The sequence below is a fragment of the Thalassophryne amazonica genome, chromosome 15 (assembly GCF_902500255.1).
Source record: "Thalassophryne amazonica chromosome 15, fThaAma1.1, whole genome shotgun sequence".
In the NCBI taxonomy this organism is placed as follows: domain Eukaryota; kingdom Metazoa; phylum Chordata; class Actinopteri; order Batrachoidiformes; family Batrachoididae; genus Thalassophryne; species Thalassophryne amazonica.
The window spans coordinates 9,823,323-9,836,617 of record NC_047117.1 but is presented as its reverse complement, the minus strand read 5'-3'; the positions used below and the strand labels follow the sequence as shown (position 1 = coordinate 9,836,617).

Here is a 13,295-nt window from a genome sequence, read left to right as displayed (position 1 = left end):
CTTATTCTGTCCACACATTCACCCAAACCTTCTGCTTTCTGCAGTGCCAAACGTCCATCATTTCTTTTTTCTTTTTTTTTTTTTTTTTTTGCAAAAAGTCAGCGACAGCTGGAAGCAGAATGAGTATTCTGCAGTGACAATCACACGGGGCTCTGAACTGAAGTAATAGGTCGATGCCCGAGACCATGAATAAGCTAAATACACTATGAACTGGTCAATAACTTGATTTTAATGTTATAAATCAGACTTGTTAAGCTGTTTCATTGCTACTTCTACATCTTCAAACTGTCGTAAAAAATTACAGGTCAGCGTGAAAGTCTTGTCAGACTGGATACTGGACTGGTAATTTTGTTCGGTGAAAACTAAAACCTCTTGGCTGGTAGTGGTAGGCGGTATAACATAAATATACTTGGGTCTCCCATCGCCCCGATGGAAGGACATAGGAATGCTGTCTGTCCATCCAAAACTCTGTATTCCCTATAACTTTTCAGAGATTTGAGACAAGTTTACCACATTTGCAGCAGAGATGCATTCCTTGAAGGTCTAGGACAAGTTTGATGATAAGTGACCTTGACCAAATATTGAAGGTCACAGAGCCAAAGCTAGTGTGTGATGAAGATTCACTGTACCCTCCATAACTTTCCAGTGTTTTCAAACAGGTTCATCAAATTTGCAGCAAACATTCATCCCTTCAAGGTCTAGGCCAACTGCAGTGATGACTTTCCTTGACCTAATTTTGTAGGTCATAGGGCCAAAAATATCTGCAACACTGTATTCACAGTGACTTTTCAAAGAAATGGGACAGGTTTACCAAATTGTGAGCAGGGACACATCTGTTGAAGGTTCAGGTCATGTTCAGTGATGAATGACCTTCACCTAGTTCTGAAGGTCACATAGCCAAATGTGTCTGTGTACGACGAACACTCACCTCTATAAATTTTCAGGGATTTCATTTGCAGCAAGGATGCTTCTCTTTAAGATCTAGTTCAGGTTCCTACTCCAGCACTGTAGCCTTAATGTCTTTTCAAACTTCCACATCTTTCCCGCACATTTCCCAAACCAATAAAATCACGACTTTCACGTTGTTCCTGGTTGCCTTTTATCTCAGACTGTACTCTCCCCAATACAAACTTGGAAACTAGTCTCCTCAGGGATTATTACAATGCAGGCTGACATTGTCTTGTTACATTTTTATTTAGCGGAGATGATGGTCTAGTGGTTAAGCGTTGGGTGAGAGGCAGGTTCCACCCTGGACAGTCTGTCCCAGGGCCACATGTGGACACACTAACACAGTCACACACCTACGGTCAATTTAAAGTTTCTTATTCACCTAAACTGCATGTTTTTGGAAGTGGGAGGAAGCCGGAGCACCCAGAGGGAGCCCGTGTGAACACAGGGTGTACATGAAAACTCCACCCAGAAAGGACCAAGGCCCACTTTGGAGGCTGTGACAAACAGGACTTCACTTGAACCGATATGCGCAAGAAGCCCCAGGCAAGGCTGAGCATTTTGATCAGGGCTACCTATGACAATGTACCCCAACCCCTGGAACATGCAGCTCTAGCACAACTCGGAAGAAACTTGCCAACTCTAAAACTTCTCAAACCCAAGCTTGAGGTATATCCTGTGCAGTTGCACAGGGCCGGTGCAGATGGTGACATGACTGAGTCGTGCAAAGTCGACGCAATTCCAGTTTGTTATGCAAGGGAGTGAAGTGACATAAAAAAGAGGCCCCTCCTGTCACTACGAGGTGTGTGGCAGATGACAGCTAGCCGTGATTGCCAGCTGAACCTCTCCAAGGAGAAAATCATGACATCTATACAGCCCAACGTGCTCTGGTCCACGCCCTCCACAACAGTCATTTTGGCAGAGCTGACTGTTCCATGGGAAGAGGGGATGGAGGTTGCATTTGTAAAGGAAAAGTGTGCTGACCTGTCAACTGTGTTCACAAGCTGAGTGACAAGCCATTGAGGACGACTTGTTTCACTGGACTTCTTGTTTCACTGGAGCCCCGTTAGCCATCTCCTGTTCATGGTTTCTGCTGGGTCTTCATGGTTACCATAGTGACCATGGGGCACTCAAGGAACCCACCGTATTTCACCCCAACAGGTAAGCCCTTACGCGATCCATTACCCAGGTTGGCCCCGATAGGCAAGTGACCAAAATGCCACCCTGGACAGTAGTGACCAGCCTACCTGGCCCACGGACTATTACTGTTTTATTACAGTACAGCAACAATATACCTGATGACTGAATCATGCAAAAGGACAATATCCCGAGCTGCAAACTGCATGAAATGAACTTGGATGTTGGGGAAAAGGTAATTTTTTTTTTTTTTTTTATGCACGGCTGGATTTTGCATGACTTTAATATTCTCTTTCTCAGTTGGCATTGTTGTTGTCGCTGAGTTGTGACCTGTTGTTGTTTCTGTGATTTGTGTGGCTACAGATTGCAAAGCCTTCCCTTCTTGCACGGTTTTAATAATCAATTGATCATTAACAACATCATCAGTGGTGAGTCGACCTCGATTCGACTTAAAAGTTGTGTAATCCTGAATGCACCACATGTTGAGGCGTCCTGCCAGTCAAAGACACAGACATGATGGTGATCGTGAAACCGCCACCACCCCACTTCAGTCATCGTAAAAACTGGTCATGATTTTAAGAAATGTAACCTGCATCCTCAAATCACATAACTGCTTCCATGACAACAGGCTGGTTTGTCCCACCGCTCGAGTTCACAGTGGTTGAAACGAGCGCTGGTGTGGATGCAGCACTCCTTTGAGCGCATTTGGATGAAGTGTGCACTGTAACAGTTGATGCTGTTGGGGATTTTATGCACTTTTGCACTTCTTTCACTCTCTCCATCACTTTTATAAACTTCCTGTCTGCACTTTGTTACCACATGGAACATGGCATGCACACTCACTCTCACACTCTTGGATGCTCAGAGCTCTGTGCACGGCCGTTTTTTCCTTCACTCCCTCACATGTCTGGATAAACACTTTGTTCACCGAAAGTGCAGAGTGTGATGAGTCGTACCTCCCTGCACTCGGCGTCTCTCTCTGCGTTGGTGCTGTCCGTCTCTCTCCTCGGTCCTCGCACCAGCTCGTACCTGACTGTCTTCGTCTGTGTGTCTGTCCAGGTGATGTTTGACTTTCGCGGCAGCAGCAAGCTGGAGTTGAACCTGAAGAGGGGAGAGGTGATCTTCCTGCTGCGCCGAGTCAACGCTGACTGGCTGGAGGTGAGAAGAGAGAGAGAGAGAGAGAGAGAGCGAGAGAGAGAGAGATGTGATGGAAGAAATGGGAAAAGACTGACTCAAAGAGGAGGAGAAAGTGGGAAGAGAGATGTGGGAGGACACAGTATATGCCCTGACATGATTTATTTATTTTAAGAAAAGAAAAATTGGATATGGGGGAATGTTCCGTATCACATGAGTCATAAAATGACCACAAAGTCTGCCAACCAATACTGTTGTTGTTTGTATAAATCCATTAGGAAGCTATGACAGAGTTTTGCAACAAAGAATTTACAAGATATTAAAAACAAATCGGAAAAGAACATATAAAAGGATTGATACAATTATATATAAAATTAAAAGGACACTTGGTAGAGTGTATATCTAAGCCTTTATAATGCCTGACCTGAGAAATGTATATTGAAAATGATACATACAGCATTATATAACAGCTGAGTGGATCCTTTTCGCATGATTGGTGCTTTGTATGTCACTTGACAGGAATTATTCGTCCCATTTGTGTTGCGTTGCATTTAGCTTGCAAATTTGTTTCCATACGTTTTGTACCATTGCACACTGCGAACCCCGCCCACACACACACACACACACTAGTGGGGGTGGCATTTAGCTAAACATGGCAGAGCGATGAATTGAACAAACTAATTGACGGTGCTACTTCTTCTAACACACACACACACACACACACAAAACAAATCCACTACGCTATAAGCCATCTGGAAGCATGAAGGGCTGTTAGGATGAAGTTACGATGAAAACCTGGACAAAGTTCTGACGCAATTTTTCACTGGACTGAGGAAGTATACAAAGTCATTTTAATTTCAATTTATTTCATTTTATATCTCACCACATCACAACAAAGTTGCCTCAAGGCGCTTCACACAAGTAAGTTCTAACCTTACCAACCCAAGTCTTATTTTGTTTTGTTTTTTTGGGGGGGGGTTAGTGCATGGCAGCACGGACTACATCCTCAGAATAATTTTTGAACTATCTAACTGTTTTTCCAAGTTGACTGAGAACAATTTTTGGCTCTAATTTTAATGTTCGTGTTGGACTGTTGACGTCGAAGCACCAGTGACGCACATCAAAATATAAGTCCCTTTTCTGTTGTTTATAAATTAATAAAATGTCAAATGACAAGGATCTTAGCCATTATATAAAACAAATAATGAATGTTTTTTCATTATTTCATTTATTTCATTTTAATTCGATGAAAGATGAAATGTTCCATTCACTAGTGTTTTGTTTTAATGTTCGTATGTTTTTTCCTGCTATCTCCTGGTTTCGTGCCACCATCTCGTTTTTGACATTCCTGTATTTCACCTGTCAATGCACAAACTGTTTGAACTCTTTGCTCCTGGCTCAGCCGATGGCCAGGAGCAAAGACACATACACCTTGTTTATTCACTGTTGGCATGTTTTACGTGAAAAACAACCTATATTTAAGCCATGAAACGTGAATGTCTTTTTTTTTTTATTTAATTACATTTTTTGTGCAATATAATTCCTTTAAGGTGAGATAATGTTTCAGCATTAGATATTGCTTGAATTTAAAGCATAAGCATTTCATAAGCATCTTTAGTCTTTGAGTCTGCAGACGGCGCCACTGTGAGTGGAAAACATGGCAGATCCCACGGTCTCACTGATGAATCAAAGATAAATGTTTCAAACACACTGTAATGAAGCAACTGTTAAGAATCTCAAAGTTCTGAGAGAAAACACTTTGCAGGAGAAACCGAACTATCAAACCTTTCACTGCTATCGAATCCAAAACTACATTTTTAACATACAAATAATCTTCTGTTCTAAAACAGCCACCAGCCTTTTGTTCACCCCAAAACGTGAATCAGCTGCAAATCGTGAATTATTCACAAACCGTTAATTGCAAAACATAAATACTGAAAAAATATCTCCCAAAATATAAACGCAGGTCTCGTAAAACGTGAATATCATTCATATTCAACCCAGTCTCGCGGCAAGTCATGATTCAGCAGCACGAAATATACATTAATCTATTGGTTAGTGATATTGTGACGAAAAGCGCTTCATTTTTTGTCACAGCAACATGAATTCATTCTAATTCATTCCGTGATGCTGCACGAAATTAAAATGAAGTGGGGGGGGTTGGGGTGGTTATGGTTAGGGTGGGGGGAAGGAGTAAGATTAGGTTATGGTTAAGGTTAGGGTTGGGGGTAGGAGTAGGGTTAGTAATAGTGAGTTAAAAAAAAACCTGTCACAAAAATTTGACTCATTTCGGGAACACGAAAAAAAAACATGTGAGACTGGGCTGTTCATATTATATGTATATATTTTTTCAGTTTAAGTAGTTTATGGATTTCAGTTTACTGATCAATTACTGCAGGAAATCTTGATCGCAAACCCGATCACCACAAAAATGATTATTTATTTATTTTTTTGGTGGGGGGGGGTCACTGCAGCCGGTGAGGTGGGTAGGTGAGTCGAACAGCTCTCGCTTCTGGTGTGATACACCCGGTCCCGCTGGGTGTGTCCCGCTGCGGGGACAGTGTCAGGTGAGGGGTTTGACTTGGTCCGGTCAACCTGTCAAACAGGAATGAAGGCGTAAAACTCAGAGGACAGAAACCTCCCGCTTCAGTAAACGGCTCGAGAATCTTAAGAGAAATGTTGTAGAAAAACAAATTGTAAATGGACTGGATTTATATAGCGCCTTTCCATCTGCATCAGATGCGAAGGCTTTTCGTCTGTCTGTCCTTAGCATAAGTCCAGTCCTATTACTTCCACAGTCTTCAAATTCACAGGGAACATTCTTGGCACACAGACCTTGGACAAGTTCAAAGATGGCTAACCTTGACCTATTTTTAGAGATATTTTAAGAGGTTAAAAAGTCACATTCTGTACCTAATTTTATGGTATGATCTTGCGGACGTTAGCGTGGTGATGTCACTTCCTGATGTTGCTAGCTGCTAACATCGCTTCGTTTTTGGCTAGAACTAACACCTTTCTCATATATTATGTAAAAGATAGTGAGAAATAAACACTTCTAAAAGTGAAAATGCTGTTTTTGTAAATTGATAACACCTCTGGGAGGATTTACTAAACATTTAGCTGTTGTTAGCGTGGTGACATCACTTCCTTGGTGTCACTAGCTGCTAACGTCGCTTCGTTTTTGGCTAGAAATAACACTTTTCTCATATATTATGTAAATGCTAGTGAGAAATAAACACTTCTAAAACTGAAAATGCTGTTTTTGTAAATTGATAACACCTCTGGGAGGATTTACTAAACATTTAGCTGATGTTAGCGTGGTGACATCACTTCCTGGTGTCACTAGCTGCTAACATCGCTTCGTTTTTGGCTAAAAATAACACTTTTCTCATATATTATGTAAATGCTAGTGAGAAATAAACACTTCTAAAACTGAAAATGCTGTTTTTGGATCCTAATAACACCTCTGAACTGATTTACAAGACAATTTGCAGATGTGTGTCATGCTAACTTCCGCTAACTCAAAGCTGACTTTCTGTGGAGTTCAATTTTGTCTCATTAATATGTGCTAATGCACAGAGGATGATCTACAAATATTCCTTGATTTGCACAACTTCTGCTCTTCTCAAGCCCATATATGCATACACGCAAGGCCTCCTGCAGACACCGTTAAAACGTAGATATTGTTTTTGATTGATTGATTAGTGGACTTTATTGAACATGTACAAACAGAGGATCTTAATAATTAATTGAACAACTGCAAATTATGAAGAACACATTGCTCATACGGCCGAGGGTGTTTTAGCATTGCGTTATATTTTTTCCTGTTTGGAAGGTTTGTTCTATCTTGAGGTGATGGATATGTGCTCTTTATTCCAGAGATCATAGATGTGTGTGTACCAGAGGACATCACCATCCAGCCAGCTTACAAAGACTTACTGTCTCCTATAAGACAGTACATCCTCACAGCAGCACCTATTATATAAATGTTGTGCAGATGGTACCCAGACGTGATGTTCTTGCTGTTGTAGCCTCATAAATTGGCGTGACGTTTTGTGCTGATTTTGCTGATATTTGCTGTGTGCCAACACAAAGACACGCACCTGGAGTGCATTAAAATGACATACAGCTGTTTGGTGCAACATCTGATAAACTTGTCACTCTGGAAAACTTCAGATGTTAAATCTGTGCTCCTTGCAAACCTCTCACCACTACTCCATCCTCATCTCCATGCAGGGAACGGTGAACAATCAAACAGGTATTTTCCCAGAATCCTTTGTGAAGATCATTAAGCCCCTCCCAGAGAGTGATTTGGATGAGGAGGAAAGTGAAGGCCACACCTACAGCTGTCTGCGCTGCTACCTGCTCACACCTGCCGGAGTGGAAACCAGGTATTTTAAGGTTACGTGTACACACATGTCCACCGGGGGCAGTGTTGCAGTCATAAACTTGCTCATTTATCTCCAGTGAAAGCAGAAGCAAAATAACAGTTTTCACACCCGTACTTAATCAAGCACTGGGGCATTATGCCCCACCCCCGTCTGAGTGGCTGTTTGTAGTTTTTGTTTTTACACAAGAACTAAATAACAATCTCTGATTGAAACCAGTTCTTGGAGGTAGATTTGATTGCAAAATGGACACAGTCTGTTATCCAGTACGGCCGCTATGGACATCTTTTTTTCCTTTACGAGCAATAACTAAAGAGCACCTCTTCCGATTGAAACCATTTCTTGTCAGTCAATTGTGGGCGACTAGGGGAAGGTTCCTTTCCAAAATGGGAGTCATCCATTATGCCATACCTGCCAACATTTGAATTTACCAATGTGGAACACCCACGAGTGCCAAGGGCACAAAGCGGATAGAGGGGTCCGGGTGCATGCCCAGACCCGCACAAATGTGGGACTAATGGGCGTCCAGCACACACTCATCCGGGATGCGGGGTGAATACCGGGACTGTCCCGCCCAATGCAGGACGGTTGGCAGCACTGATATGGCCACCACGGGTGGCATCTTGGTTTGAATTTCTTCACCATAAGTAAACAACATCTCATCTGATTGAGCCCATTTCTTGGTGGTGCATTAGGGGAAGCTAGAGAAAGTATTCTTTTGAAAATGGCTGCTACAGATGCCATCTTGATTTTTCGTTTGCACCCATTAACTAAAAGTACTCATCCTGTGATTAAAATAATTTTCGTGGTGGTCAACTGGGGAGGCTGGAGAAAGGTTTCTTTTGAAAATGGGCGTCATCTGTCTTCCATTATGGCCGCCATCTTGATTTTACTTTCCACATAATAAATAAAAAACACTTTGTTTGAAAATGGGGGCTGATACCCCGCATATCAGTTGTAAAATGGCAATCTGTCCCTATGAAAACAGTCCATATACAATCTTTAAAAAGCCAGTCTTTCGCTATAAAAATAATTTCCAGACTTCATTATCACCTCTACTATGAAACCATACACCAACTTAACAAACTCATATTTCGCTCTTTGTGCTGCTCTTGTTGACAACTACCCAGAATGCTCTTCTCTGTGTAGGTCCACAGAAACAAACCTTCATAGACATGTTCTTGCTTTATGAGGCCCTCTGACTTATTATAGAAAAGTTTATATTTCATGGACTGACACATTTGTAAAACAAACCTGCGTAAGAAAGACCCTTCACGTAAACGGAGTAGTTGAGAATAATATTTTCAGTTTTCTCTTCAGATCTGTATCAGTGTTCACATTAGCCTTTTTACCTTTTGGCCTTATGAACAAACAGATTATTCCAGACATGTCCAGCAGGTGGCAAAGCATAGCTGGTTAGTATATGTTGATGGTCACTACGTAATAAAATAATAGTACAAACCTGATGAAGTACTAAATTGTAAAAGACCACTGAAAAAAAATGTTTGTTTTTTCATTTTTTGCTATAATTTGCTATAATATTTAAAGGTGAAAAATTGGTGCCTATTTGATATATCTATGTATAAATATTTATAATTATTTATAATCTTATTTATTATTTATAATAATATAATATTATATTATTTCAGACATTTTAAGACTACTTTGGCACAGGACTACTTGTCTGTTTATGGATTAGTGGATAAACTTTTTATTCCTTCGGGTACATGTGATGTGGACGGGCAGCTGTGTGAATAACTACTCTGGTGATTTGTACTTTTTGAGTGCATGTAATGAGTATAATCATTGTTCTGGTAGTCTTCCTGAAGTTTCTCCCTTTTTTATTGTCTTGTAGAGGTTTTTTTTGTTTTTGTTTGAAGGTTTGTTATGTCTTGAGGTGACGGATATGTGCTCTTTATTCCAGAGATGTGTGTGTGCAAGAGGACATCAACATCCAGCCAACTTACAACGAGTTACTGTCTCGTATGAGGTACAGTACATCTCCTCTTGTCTGCTTATTTTAATTTTGTGCTAATGTTAGTCCTGAGCTCAGACACACCTCTTTATAATCAACTTTTTATTGTCTTGCTGAGGTCCTTTTTTCTGGAACATTGGAGGATTTGATGGGCGACCTTATGTTTCATTTGAATCGGCGTGGAAAACTGACTGACAGCTATTTTCTTGAGAATACAGTTGATTGAAAAAAGGAGGATTCATTTGTGGGTGGAAAGAAATAAGAGTGGAACTGTGAAAGAGGCAAATGTGACCTCAGACCTGTGGGTGAATTACCACACCTCACTGAACAAAAAGTACTAATGGAACACAAAATGGACATATTCCATCAGAGCACATTACAGTTATGCTATATATGGTGTGTATATATTTATTTCGTATTGGCCAAGCACCAGTTCACTGCCTTTTTTGAAGAAAGTTGGTTTAATGCTCACCTGAAATTAAATAAAATTACATGGAATACATTTAATGACTTAGAATAAGACAAAAATTGACACAATCGGGTGAGTTTTTTGTGATATATTTTTTATTTATGATGAAATTAAACATTTTATTCAAATTGGCATTGTGATATACATGATACTGTCCATGCTCGTGCATCGGCTCACCCCCTCTTCAGGCAAAATTTCACGTGGAGAGCCCTGGGCCCTCTGATGGGAGAAGTGTGTGTGTGTGTGTTTATTTTTCTGTTCTTTTTTTTTTGTTTTTTAATTGACAGCATTATGTGTGCAGTGTTGCTCTTTGAGATGAAGTTGATTTCTGACCTTTTTAAACAGATATTTTTTTTGCATTTTATTGTGTATTTTATCCGAGACGTGTGAGTGGATGAGTTGAAGTCTGTTCATTCATTCATTCATTCACCGGCTCCTCCCTGAGCACCAACATATTCAGTGCACTGCAAAGCTGCAAATTTCCAGTTGCCAGTCATCAGTGGGACCTCCGGTTGCACGCCCGCCCCCCCCTTCCCTGCAGCGCCACCGTTAACCGGATGCTTCTGCTCATTACACTATCGTATCTGCTTCTTTCTCTTTCATTCTCTGTCTCTTGTCTCTCATTACTATCTCATTTAGGTAGGTGAGCACTGTGATGATTAACCCTCCCCATTCATAATCAGTTCATTTCCTTGGCTTATCTGCTCATTATTGTTTTCCTGTGTTGGAGTCTATTGTGGCCTGGAGTGGGATGGATGGGAGTGCGGGCGGCCCTGGGCTTTAATATGGCTCAGCGTTGATAAATGGATGGAGAGACGACAGAGAGCAGGTGGAGCGCTGATGAAGACGTGAGGAGCAGCAGAGTCTATAAGAAGGAAGCGAAAAAAAATCCAGTGAAGAAAGAGGAAGCGGAACATTGTGAGGAAGGCGGGGCTGCAGCAGCTCTCCAATGTTGCCAAACTGACACGATCCGTAATGCAATAACGGAAAGTGCTTATCTTTTCCAGACAACCCACCGGAATCACAATAAAATAATGTAGAATATTTAAGCTCTAATTGCAGTTATGATTCAAATCAGCTTTTATGACCCTGCCTGCTGGCGGCAGCGCTGAGAATTGATTAGAATATTCCTTTGATGAGTGTCTCCAGATATTTATTTATTTATTTATTACAAGAAAACAGATTCAATCGAGGCTGAAGACTCTCCTGTTTTCTTCCTGGAACCTGAAACTGCAATTTCACTTTATTTTTTTTTTATTTTTTTAAATAAATTCCTGTTCTATAACAGAACAAGAGCAATCAGAGATTTCTGATGTCCACCAATCCGGATCCGGATCACCTCCAAAATTCAGAAGTTGTTTTGAAGTAATCCTTCAAAGCCTATACAAAATGAAACTTGATCCAGAATTTGGATTTGCTCTTGCCAATCGAATGGTCCCCCCCCAAAAAAATCAGTCCCCCTGATTAACACCTTGTTTCTGCTTCAAACTGCCTCCAGTCATCATCTGTCTCAGCGACAGATATCTGAAGCTTTTGTACAACAATCATTTCCACATAAATTCAGCATTATTTCATCATAAAAGGCGGCGGAAGCGATCACAGCACCGCGGCTAAATGAGCTGCTGCTAGCTGATGCATTCACTGTGTGCCGGACATTTCAATCTGTCACGGAATTTTGCCTCGTTTTTGCTTATAACTGACTTTAGAATGATTTAAGAGGTTTTACCTTTATCATCTGATGGTTAATAATCCCATTAATCCATTTGATCACTTTGGGTGAAAAGACTCTGTGTCAGACGTGCTGCTGTGGTCCGAAATGATGCATGCGCAGAGGCAAATGGCGGACCAATTTTTAGGGGCAGACCGTTCAGTCTGCAACACCGGATCACATCAGAAATTTCATGCTGTCTTCCACGGTCGAATATGTGTCCGTGGTGAAAATTTGGTGAGAATCCGTGAAATCGTTTTGAAGTAATCCTTCAAAGCCTATAAAAAGTGAAACTTGATCCAGAATTCGGATCACCTCCAAAATTTAATGGAGTCCTCCATGGCCTAATATCTATCTGTGTTGAAAATTTCTTCCAAATACATGCAGTAGTTTTGATGTAATCCTGCTAACAGACAAATAAATAAACACTGATGATTTTATTATGTCCTTGGTGGGCGTAATAATCTGTGTAACTGATGATCTGTAAGATGAACTATGCAGTTTCTCCAGTCACAGCCACACAAGGCTGTAACTCCTTCAGCGTTATCACAGGTGTCTTGGTGGCTTCCCTCACTAGTCTCCTTGCACTATCTATGTTTTTCAAACTGCTGATTGTATGCAGATTTTCCACACAGTATCTTACTGTTTGTATTTCTTAAAGGGGAAGATAGATAGATAGATATATTTTTTCGATATAGGCTCCGTTTTAAACGTGTGGGGTTTATTATTTTTGCTTGAGACACAAATTAAATTAACAGGTTAATGAGTTAGCAAACACCATCACAGGCTATAAACACTCAATTAACGTGTCGTTTACCACCCCCCCGCCCCCCCTGCCTTCACAGAAGCGTTTTCAAGGTGGATGACATCGCTCTCAACTACCACGACCCTGAAGACGACCTGATCCGTATTCTGGATGATGAGGACGTCCAGCTGATGATCTGGGAGAGCAGACGTCAGCAGGGCAAAGCCAAGAGGCCTGTTAATCAGTTTCCATGGGAACTGTATGTGTCCATGACGTCTGACCTTTCTGTTTACAACACTGAAGCCTAAGAGAAGAAAAGTGGGCGAATCCACGGGAAGTACAGAAAATATTTAACATTTCCACACCAGAACATGAACCTCAGCTGAGAAGGAACTCTAATTCCTTCAAAATGTTTGTCTATAGGTTTAGTATGTACCGTAGTCTAAATATTTTATGTCATAGTGAACTTTTTTTTTCTTGTTTCAATGCTAATTTCCTTCGAGACGCTATGATTTCTGAATAAAGAAATTACACCTCATTCTTGGTATAAATACAGTTTCTAATGCAGCACCACATTAATTTTTTTTTTTCATCCAGATGCAACCCAGAGTCTTTGGAGAAGCAGCCAGTAGCGTGCACACCTTCACTAGTAATATGTTTTCAACTCAATCAATCAACTTTTTTCTTATATAGCGCCAAATCACAACAAACAGTTGCCCCAAGGCGCTCCATATTGTAAGGCAAGGCCATACAATAATTATAAAAAACCCCAACGGTCAAAACGACCCCCT

At 40.9% G+C, this 13,295-nt stretch overlaps 2 protein-coding genes across 3 annotated transcripts in view; one reads left to right on the top strand and one right to left on the bottom strand.

Moving 5' to 3' along the window:
• pvalb7 (parvalbumin 7) overlaps positions 1-3,147 on the bottom strand; it is a 64,381-nt gene extending 61,234 nt beyond the window's left edge. Inside the window, exon 1 of the mRNA XM_034188171.1 lies at positions 3,042-3,147. The gene's annotated coding sequence lies outside the window, so the exon portion shown is untranslated. The remainder of the gene's footprint in view (positions 1-3,041) is intronic.
• Positions 1-12,978, top strand: part of ncf4 (neutrophil cytosolic factor 4) — a 36,624-nt gene extending 23,646 nt beyond the window's left edge. The window contains exons 7-10 of one of the 2 annotated variants that reach the window (XM_034188169.1): positions 3,145-3,243; positions 7,456-7,605; positions 9,527-9,597; positions 12,605-12,978. In XM_034188169.1, the coding sequence (XP_034044060.1) occupies positions 3,145-3,243; positions 7,456-7,605; positions 9,527-9,597; positions 12,605-12,812 (528 nt within the window). In that variant the 3' untranslated portion in view covers positions 12,813-12,978. Of the gene's footprint in view, positions 1-3,144; positions 3,244-7,455; positions 7,611-9,526; positions 9,598-12,604 lie in introns of both variants that reach the window. The other variant, XM_034188168.1, reaches the window with a different exon arrangement.
• Positions 12,979-13,295: the final 317 nt, after the last annotated feature.